This window comes from Sus scrofa, chromosome 16 (genome assembly GCF_054392235.1).
Source record: "Sus scrofa isolate SSC_HxYL_T2T_F1_AM1 chromosome 16, Sscrofa_HxYL_maternal_Yorkshire_Landrace_v2.0, whole genome shotgun sequence".
Taxonomy (NCBI): domain Eukaryota; kingdom Metazoa; phylum Chordata; class Mammalia; order Artiodactyla; family Suidae; genus Sus; species Sus scrofa.
Window position 1 is genome coordinate 18,493,289 of NC_139398.1, and position 10,965 is coordinate 18,504,253.

General features: G+C 42.1%; 1 protein-coding gene across 2 annotated transcripts in view; it reads left to right on the plus strand.

The window, feature by feature from the left end:
• The window catches only part of BASP1 (brain abundant membrane attached signal protein 1), a 57,010-nt gene extending 47,865 nt beyond the window's left edge, over positions 1-9,145 (plus strand). For both annotated transcript variants that reach the window (XM_085001741.1, XM_003483806.5), the window contains exon 2: positions 7,547-9,145. In XM_085001741.1, coding sequence (XP_084857867.1) covers positions 7,556-8,242 — 687 coding nt within the window. In that variant the 5' untranslated portion in view covers positions 7,547-7,555 and the 3' untranslated portion in view covers positions 8,243-9,145. The remainder of the gene's footprint in view (positions 1-7,546) is intronic.
• Positions 9,146-10,965: the final 1,820 nt, after the last annotated feature.

Sequence of the window (10,965 nt, forward strand, 5' to 3'; positions counted from 1 at the left end):
GCTGGTGTAACAAAGTTCCATACCGCTGGGTGGTGTAAATAAACAATAGAAATTTATTTCTTATCGTTATGGAAGCTGTAGAATTCTAAAGCTCAGGGTGCCAGCATGGCAGGTCTCTGGTGAAGGCCCTCAGGATAAGGGTTGCCATCTTCTTGCTCTATCCTCACATGGTGTAAGGGGCCAGAAAGCTCTGTGGGGACCCTTTTATAAGGGCGCTAATCCCTTTCATGAGGGCTCCACCTCTTGGCCAAAGGTCCTACTTACTACTACTGTAACCTGGAGGGTTAGATTTCAACGTACTTTTTTTGGAGAGAAAATAAATAGAATTGATCATAGCACGTTCATCTCACATATACCTTTTGGTTTAGTACTATAAACATCCATACATATATATGTAATTTTTCTTTCTTTCAGAAAGAGAACAAGCCCTAAATATCTTCATTTTACTGAAAGGGGAATTTGAGACCCAGATGGGAGGTGACTTATTATCTCTGTCTATTATGGTATCTTTATTATAACATAACATTTCAAATTATTTTTTGTCCCTAACCCCTCCCCCCAATTTATTTTAGGGGGGCTATAGTGGCAATATATAGCATCACAGGTTGTTTGTTTGTTTTTTTTTTTTTTGTAGGTCTATCTTAGTATTCAACTTGGTAGTTGAACATTAGCTTGTCAACAGGATTTCCTTTTACAAAAGAAAGGCTTGTTAGCTCCAAGACTCAGCACAAGCCTCCAAATATTTGCTTTGGAGAAAGAATGAAAACCTAATACGGAGGCCATTTATTACTTTACTTCATGTACTTATTTTTGAGGAAAAAATAATCCTCACCTTACCCACCCTCCCTGCTAGGAAGTTAAGCTCTTATGTGCCTGGAAGACACACCTTTAGTTTTGTATAGGTTCATAAATACACACTGTCATTTATTAGCAAGTCATTTGCTGCCAATAGACAAAGAAAAGTTGTGTCAGAAGTGACTGTAATGTAAGCTGACAGCACTGTGAAGTCAGTCTGCAGAGGTGGTAGGTGTATGACACAGATGCGCTCTCTCTCTGAGTCCCAGATGGAGGTGCAGGCAAAAGAGACCCAGGCTGGGGGGCTCATAAACGCCATCCATCTTCCCTCTAATTGTCATGACTTCTCCCCTGTTTTCCCACGTCCCATCCCCGGTTGCTTTGATCACCTAACCATACGAGAATGTCCCTTTCTCTCTTCACTTAAAAGCAAAATTCTGCATTGTTTATAGCCAAGTGGGATGAATCAACTAGAGAGCGGCTGGCTTTTATAAGATGGGGCAGTGGGGTGGGGTGATAAGTCACGAGACAGCTATGGGAGATTGAAAACACTTTTTAGTATCTTAAAGATAGTCAATGATTGGTACTTGATAAAAGAAAATTTTCCTCTGTGGAAAGTTGGAAAAAAACAGTGAGCGGCATTTGACTGTTACTTTCCCTCATAAACTTCGCATGTTTAATTTCTTAACCGAGATGAGGTATAGCTCAAGTTTTTTGCCTTTCACCTATGTATATAATGAGAGTCAGTAAATCAGTCGTAACCGAGGAATTGGATTCTGTTTTCATCCTAATAACTGAAAGGGAGTTTTTCTTGTTTCTTTGGACCATGTGATGAAAAGGTGGTGGGAAGATGAGATGGTATTTCTTCTGTGATCACTCCAGTATCAGCTCACATTGAGAGGAAATAAATCTGATAACGAGTCTACAATATTTACTTCTATCTGGAAAATGATTTCTCAATGTAATAGACTGTTTATAGTTTTAAAAGACTGTAACCTCAAGAATCTTACGTATATAAGAGATTCAAACCAAAGAAGTAGACTGATTTTAATATTTGCAAGATGGTGACAGCAGGTGATGGTACAGACTTCTTTTCCACACATACCCAGTCCGCAGGAGCATATGCTTGGGACACATACCTAAAATCTCCTTGATGCCCTTTGAAAATTGTTTTTAAATATTTCAGTGACAGTGCTTCTAATTCCTGATTCTGTGTGTATTTGTGTGGGCCCTCGGTCCTGCTGTTCCTTTGGGCTTTTACAAACACAGCATTATCTAAGAACTGCAAAAGTAAATGATGAGGAAATGAACTAATATTTATTGCAGGCCCATGAAACGTCAAACATTCTTAAGATTGACATTTCCTATGCTACAGGAAATGAAAGGGCAATCAAGTTAAGTCACTTGCCCAGGAATTCAGGGCAGGTGTGCTGTGCAGATGTGATTCATCACAATATCTTATTGCGTCTACAATGACACAATGTGCAAAGTCTCGGTGAAATAAGTCCTGCCCAACATTTTCCAGAATAAACACAGTGAAGGTCCTCTATTGCGGTTGATTAGTTGTTTTCAATGCTAATTTGAAGCCCAAAGTCTATAAATTTGGCCCTGGTAGCATAGAATTCTCCTATGATTTTAAAGGATGACTCCGAGTGTGCTTTCCTTTGAGATGTTTTACCTGATAAATCAACTTTAGTGTTTGATGTTGTATCAACACATAAAGCTTAGTTCAGTACATCAGCATGGGTCTGACTGTTCTTGCTCTGCCACTCAATGACTCGTGAATGTCCCCAACGTGAAGAGATACAAGCCCTTAGCTTAGATTTGGGTTTAAGTAACTTCCAGGGTGTATTACTATTTGATTGCTTTTTGTGGTTGTTTTGTTTTGTTAAACTTAGAAGTTCTAACTTCTGGCTTTCTACACCACCTGATCTCTTCCAACATTAGAAGCAATAGAAATGAGAGAAATAAGTAGAATATATACCCACCGCTCCTTATTTCTTAAAGATCTTGGCAAATGGGGTAATAAAAGGTTTAGGGGAGAGAGAGGACCTGAAATTCAGGTTTTGTCCTTAATCTTGTCGACAGCTTGAGTTAATAGATTTCAAGTTGTAATTTATTTTTTATAATAATTTTTATTTTTTCTGTTATAGTTGGTTTACAGTGTTCTGTAATTTTCTGCTGTACAGCACAGTGACCCAGTCACACACATACACATATACATTCCTTTTCTCACATCATCCGCCATCAGGCTCCATCACAAGTGACTAGATATAGTTCCCAGAGCAACACAGCAGGATCTCATTGCTTATCTCAAGTTGTAATTTTAATGTATCCCTGGATGTAGGCAAGGTTTTTACCCATAATGTCTTAGAATATACTTAGATTACTCTGCTTTTGCAGGGTTCTAGTGGATTCTATTAGCCCCGCTTTGATACCTCACTATAATTAACACAAGAAAATTAGCAAAAAATAGGAGTCCATTAACTTTGTGTTTGAAAAACAGAAATGGAGGCACACTTTCTTAGAATTTGATTATGTGTGTTCAGTTTACTACCCGTAAACAAAGAATAGAAAGTGGCTCTGCTGGAGTTCCCGTCGTGGCACAGTGGTTAACAAATCTGACTAGGAACCATGAGGTTGCGGGTTCAGTCCCTGGCCTCGCTCAGTGGGTTAAGGATCCAGCGTTGCCGTGAGCTGTGGTGTAGGTCGCAGATGCGGCTCAGATCCCGTGTTGCTGTGGCTCAGGCGTAGGCCAGTGGCTACAGCTCCGATTCGACCCCTAGCCTGGGAACCTCCATATGCCACGGGAGCGGCCCAAGAAATAGCAAAAAGACAAAAAAAGTGGCCCTGTTTCATAACACCCGTGTTAGTAATGTAGATTTTAGGTTTGTAAACCAACATGACCTTGAGCCTCTGGGGACAGCTGAATAGAATTTCATGCTATGGGGGTTAAAAAGGAGCATTCAGGAGTTCCTGTCTTGGCTCAGTGGTTAACAAACCTGACTAGGAACCATGAGATTGCAGGTTTGATCCCTGGCCTTGCTCCGTGGGTTAACGATCCAGCGTTGCCAGCATTGCCATGAGCTGTGGTGTAGGTTGCAGATGTGGCTTGGATCCTGCGTTGCTGTGGCTCTGGTGTAGGCCGGTGGCTACAGCTCCGATTGGACCCCTAGCCTGGGAACCTCTGTATGCCACGGGAGCGGCCCAAGAAATGACAAAAAGACAAAAAAAAAAAAAAAGGAGCATTCATAGGTTATGTTCATACACACTATATTTGTACTTTGTCTACTATTCTGTAATTTTCAAGTTGGAGTATGGGTTTCTATTATAGAACTGGGTGAAGAGCCTAAAGGCAGACCTGTCAGATTTTCTGTTTCTTAGCTCTAACCTAATGTACCAAAATATCTTGAAATATCAGAGCTGGCATTATTTTATTTTTGACATGCACCATTCATGCATAGTGGGTAATTAAGAATTCAGTGAAAGAATTGTAAACTGTAATTTAAAGCACTGCTCTGGTTTACTTCTGTGTTTTCATTTGTTGCTGTGTGATTGCATAGAGGATAACAGTACATTTAATAGTATTTTTACCACTTATGTTTGCTCCCACTTCGGAGGGAGAAATAACCAAAAATTAAGTCAGAGCCCACTGGATGCCTGAAGTAGGTTATGACCAAAACCCACTCTCTTTTTTTAAAAAGCATGAGAGAAATTCTTACTTTGATAATGTGATAAAGGCCTTCATTGAGAACAGGAGCAGTATTTTCGTCATCTTTTGGTTTATTGCTTTTTTTTCTTCCCCAACTATTAAAGTCATTCCAGACAGGAAATTCACCCGTAGAGTGGCAAGACAAATTTTGACTGATGAACAGTACTCTCCTACCCAAAACTTGGCTTTCAAATACAATAAATGTAGGTTATTCACTGTCATCATGATTCCCAGGAATGGAATGAGTAAGCAGCCAATTCTCTGTTATAAATGAATAATATTTAAAAAAAAAAAGAAAAGACTGGTCAAAGAGTACATTATATTATTCTAACTCTTCCAGGAGTCAACCCTGCCTGACCTAGAGCAGAACAGAACCAGGAGGTCTCTCACCTGGTACACCTGTTTGCGGGGACATGGGGCAAGGCATATGGCTCTCTTCTCTTTCTCACCCTTCCCTCACCCCTGGGCTTATTTAGGTCCTCCTAAGGACTAAAGGGCATATTGGCATGGAATTGCTGCCATGCTTCATCAAGGAAAGGCAAGTGATTTTTCTCTAAGGAACAACGTTTCAGTGGATTCCCACTGATACATGATGCCAATAAAAATACACGTGAACAAAAAGAAATGCAGCACCTGTTCAGCTACAACAATGGTTCTGGACTTAATTTATTATTATCTATAAATTTATAATTGATCGTTGATGTGGATTCAGTACCAGGGGGGAAAAATTCAAGACTCAAATATATTCGCAGGTTACTATACCCCAATCACGTCAACCTCCAGAAAGTTGGAAACTTAACTTTGAGTGAAAAAGCCTGTTGATGACCATGGAAGTTGTGTATCTAGTTTGGATTCTCATCAGGAAATTGATAATGAAGGGCATGTTTACATTACTACAGAACTATTTCTTATAAGCCAAAAACACCTTGAAAGGCAATGAATGCATGTCTGATGCAACTAACAAACTTAATGTAACTGACTGCACCATTGCTTTTCTTTTCTTTTTAAAGATTTTATTAGAGGAGTTCCTGTTGTGGCTCAGTTGCTAATGAACTCAACTAGTATCCAGGAGGACATGGGTGGGCTGACTCAGTAGGTTAAGGATGTGGCATTGTCCTGAGCTGTGGTATAGATTGCAGACACAGCTCAGATACCATGGTGTTGTGGCCATGGTGTAGGCCAGTAGCTGCAGCTCCAATTTGACCTCTAGCCTGAGAACTTCCGTATGTGGCAGGTATGGCCCTAAAATGGAAAAAAAAGAAAAAAAAGAAAGAAAGAAAAAGAAAGAAAAAATATTGGAATATAGTTGACTTACAAAGTTGTGCTAATTTATTTCAGGCATATAGTGAAGCTAATCAGTTATACCTATACACATATCCGCTCCTGTTCAGATTCTTTTCCCATATAGGTTATTATGCAGTACTGAGAAAATTTCCTTGTACAGTGGGTCCTTGTTACTTCTGTTTTACATATAGCAGTGTGTGTCTATCAATCCCAACCCCTAATTTATCCCTCCCCACCCCACCCCAGATTTCCCCTTGGATTCAAAATCTTGGAACCTGTTTCTGTTTTGTAAGTTCTGTTGTATCATTTTTATTAGGTGCCACATAGTCATGATCTCATGACCCTTGTCTTTGTCTTTCTGACTTCACTTAGTATGACACCATTGCTTTTCATTTCTTGGATGATAGTTTTCCTTTAATGGGACCTACTTAGTAATGAGATAGACCAGATTCCTCCTTGCCTTTGGTCTTTAAGATATGTGTGCTTATATGAATGTGTGTGTGTGTGTGTGTGTGTGAATAATGGAATTTGAAAGGAGTTTGAGGTTTGGGATTATTTTCTTGAAATTTCTGATTTGTGATTTTCCAGCTGTGCCATTTCTCTAGAAAGTGTGTTAAAATTATGAAGCCTTTTACTAACTATACTGTAGACCTAAAATGGTTGTCACTGCCATTTTGTGCACATTAGATGTTTGAGTTGGACCTTGGAAAGCAGATGAACAAATACTGCTAGCTTCTCTTTACAGACAGTCTTAGCCTTTGAATCACAGAGTCTTTGTTGACTTTTGCTTGCAGCTTAGTATGTGCTCAGCTTGCTACAAGTAGATCCTTTATAACAGAGCTCTTGACTTTTTTATGGCTTACTTAAAATTTTTCTTTAATTGTGGCAAAATACATGTAGCATAAGATTTACTGTGTTATTTTTTGGCAGCCCTGCAGCACGGGGAGCTCCCAGGCCAGGGATCAGATCCCAGCTACAAGTTCGACCTAAGCCGCAGCTGCAGCAACGCCACCAGATCCTTAACCCACTGTGCCCCACAGGTATCAAACCTGCACCCCAGCACTCCCATGAAGCCACCAATCCTGTGGAGCCACAGTGGGAACTCCTGTGTTAACCGTTAGTGTACAGACCAGTAGTGTTCTGAACTCCTTACCCTGTAAAGGGAAGTGTTTCTCTTTCTCCTTTTTCTTTTTAGGGCCACATTGACGGCATATGGAGGTTCCCAGGCTAGGGGTCCAGTCAGAGCTACAGCTGCTGGCCTAGCCACAACCACAGCAATGTGAGATCAGAGCCATGTCTATGAGCTACATACACCACAGCTCACAGCAACCTCAGGTCCGTAACCCACCGAGCCAGGCCAGGGATCAAACCCGCATCCTCATGGATACTAGTCGGATTCATTTCTGCTGAGTCACAATGGGAACGCCACAGCTCTTAGACTTGACACCGAGGCTGCCCTCAGTTCTGCAGGCTGGGAATCCCAGATAAAGGTGCAATAGATTGGGTGTCTGGCGAGGACCTACTTTGTGGCGGTAGATGGCTGGTTTCTGGCTGCATCCTCACGTGGGGTAAGGGGCTGGGAGAGCTCTGTGATGGGCTCTCTCCTAGGAGGGGACTAATCCCATCCATGCCCCCCCCCCCAATACCGATGCCCTGAGGTTAGGATTCCACTCATGAATTTGGGAGGACTCAGGCGTCCCTCCAGAGCCCCAAGTAACTCTTTCCTGTGTTGTGTTGTGTTGTGTTGTGTTACAGAACTCCAAGATGGGAGGCAAGCTGAGCAAGAAGAAGAAGGGGTACAATGTGAATGATGAGAAGGCCAAGGACAAAGACAAGAAGGCTGAAGGAGCCGGGACAGAAGAGGAAGGAACCCCGAAGGAGAATGAGACCCAGGCGGCTGCAGAGACCCCAGAGGTGAAGGAGGGCAAGGAGGAGAAGCCAGAGAAGGATGCTCAGGACGCTGGCAGCAAGCCAGACGACAAGGAAGGCGAGAAAGATGCAGAGGCGGCCAAGGAAGATGCGCCGAAGGCAGAGCCCGAGCAGACGGAGGGAGCCGAGGGCAAGCAGGAAACCCCAAAGGATGCTGAGCAGGAGGCGGCAGCCGCTTCGGGCCCCGCGGCCGGCGGTGAAGCCCCCAAGGCTTCGGAGGCCGAGGCAGCGGAGCCCGCAGCCCTCACCAAGGATGACAAGAGCAAGGAGGCAGGGGAACCCACAAAGACTGAGGCTCCCGCAGCTCCTGCCGCGCAGGAGACGAAAAGTGACGGGGCCCCAGCTTCAGACTCAAAACCCAGCAGCACTGAGGCTGCCCCATCCTCCAAGGAGACGCCAGCAGCCACGGAAGCACCCAGTTCCACGCCGAAGGCCCAGGCCCCCGCAGCCCCCGCAGACGAGGTCAAACCTGCCGAGACCCCGGCAGCTAATTCCGATCAAACCGTAGCAGTCAAAGAATAACAAGGACAGCCTCTGGAGAAACGAATACCGCTTAACAATGATCTGTCTCTCTGTCTCTCTCTTTCTCTCTCTCTCTGTCTCTCTCTCCTACACTAACTCGTTTCAAATTGGAAGTAATGATACGTATTGCCCAAGAAAAACGATGTGGTCCCATCAAGGGAGGGAGGGAGGGGGTGGGGAGAATCCAAATAGTATTTTTGTGGGGAAATATCTAATATACCTTCAGTCAACGCTACCAATCAGTCCTGGAGTTTAAAGCGCAATGTCTGAAAGTACAGTACATCTCTTTGTACCTGAACTGCTGTTACATGCACTCCATCACTAAGGTCCGAAACATCTTGTCTTCTGCAAGGGGGAGTCGGGGGTGATACGTTTTGATTCTGCCCGCAGGGCCTGTGCCAAGGCAATCAGATCTTTATGAAAGCAGTATTTTCTGTGTTTTCTTTTTGATTTACAGCCTTTCTTATTTTGATATTTTTTTAATGTTGTGGATGAATGCTAACTTTCAGACAGCCCACTTAGCCTGTCCACATGTATCTCGATACCAAGACTCCATTCTTCCTCCCCAGGTATTTTTGGGAGGAACAAACATTCTCTCATCCTACTTAGCCTCCCTAGATTTCTCATGACGAGTTAATGCATGTCCGTGGTTGGGTGCACCTGTAGTTCTGTTTATTGGTCAGTGGAAATGAAAAAAAAAAAAAAAAAAAAAAAAAAAAGTCTGCGTTCATTGCAGTTCCAGTTTCTCTTCCATTCTGTGTCACAGACACCAACACACCACTCATTGGAAAATGGAAAAAATAATAATAATAAAAAACAAAAAAAAGTACAATGGATGCATTGAAATTATATGTAATTGTATAAATGGTGCAACAGTAATAAAGTTAAAACAATTAAAATGAAGTGATGAGGACTGCTGGTTTTGTTTTACCACCACTCTGTCTCCTTCTTGGTCATTGGCTCAATAGCGAACAGAACAATGTATTGGGTATTTTCTTGGGTGTGTTTGGACAGAAGTCTAGAGCAGGATCCTCAATGTCATCTGTTTTAAAAATCAGCTGAGTCAGTGTCAGTAAATCTTGGAAGAAAGTAAACTGGAAACTTACTATGTCTATGGAGATATACCCTTTAAAAATGTGGTGTGATTAAAGTCACAAATACATTGAGTAAAAGATAAAACTATAAATGGACTGTGTCTTGAAGGCTGGGAAGAAGAGAACTATCAGTTCTTGTAGAAGTGTCACATGTAAGATGTAGGTTGTGAAACCACCCAAAATTGCGATAGAGCCCAGAAAAGGGGATCTGAGTATAGGCCGTGCTTGAGATAGCAATGGAGTGAATACAAGCCTGGACCTGACTTGTGAAGTGAACAGATTACTGTTCAGGTTTTGCATTAGTGACTTGTATGGCTTTTGAGTCATGTCCAACCTGCAGACTTCCCTGCATCACCTACAAAAGGGTTAAGGAAAAGCCTTTTTCTCTTCTGAAATATTCAACAGTTGGTGTATATGCCTGGTGATGATCTTATAAGATCTATAGCTAGTACCAACAGATGTGACATCACTCCTCCATCTTTTGATTCCTCCCCCAGTTCAAGTTCCATGTATTCTGTAGATGAGGGAAGGGTTTGGAGGATTGGTGTTAGCAGTGGCTTTTATGGAGTGGCCAGTCGTGTGCATCAATTCTGTAACGTAAGAAAATAAGGAATTGTCTCAGATCTCTTGTAGTGGTTTGAGTCTTTTCCAGTTGGATATTAGAAACCACACCTCACACATAAAACACTTAAAAGTGAATTTAACCCTATCCACTACAAAGATTTCTTGTAATTTGTTTTCTTTTTGGGGGGCCACACCTCCAGCATATGGAAGTTCCCAGGCTAGGTGTAGAATTAATTGGAGCCAGCATGCACCATAGCCACAACACTACCAGATCTGAGCCCCATCTCGGCTTGAGGTAATGCCAGATCCTTAGCCCGCTAATTGAGGCCAGGGATCGAATCCACATCCTCATGGATCCTAAGTTGGATTCGTTACCGCTGAGCCATGAAGGGAACTCCTGAGCTATATTCCTGTTGGTTACAATTCATGGTCAATTTTTTGGCACTTTTGCTTCTTGTTTCTATAGTGAAATAAATTTAAACTCTTGATGCTTGAAAGCACAACAAACAAGAAATATGTAAACATGTTAACCACCAAGGCACTGTTTTAGGTAAGAAAAAATACCAGAGGAATGTCCAAATTATTATTAGTGTGTTCTTGCATATATAAAATAGCTCAGGGGTGGGTTGGTAGTGACGGCTGGGAGATAACAGATTCTATGAACCATGGAGGACATTTAAATGGTTGCTAATATTAAGTACTATGCATTTCTTGCAGATAGATGCAACTAATGGAATTAATAAATTCACTCTTCATCCCCCTTTTCTAATAAAAAAATCACTAGATTTTTGGAGTGATTAGATCAGCCTTCTGAGTTACTGTATATCACAATTAATTGCAGCTTAGGGATTGAAGAAACTAAGGAGACAGTTTTCTTAGTTTATTTACACTTAAAAGTGTGTGAGAGAAGTGAAATCTGAGCTACTTTTCTAACTTAGGTGTCCAAGCAATTAAAAATTTGAGAGGTGTTCCCTTGTGACACAGTGGGTTAAAGATCCACCGCGGTGACCAGTGGCTTGGGTTGCTGCTATGGTATGGGTTTGATCCCTGGCCTGGAAACTTCCA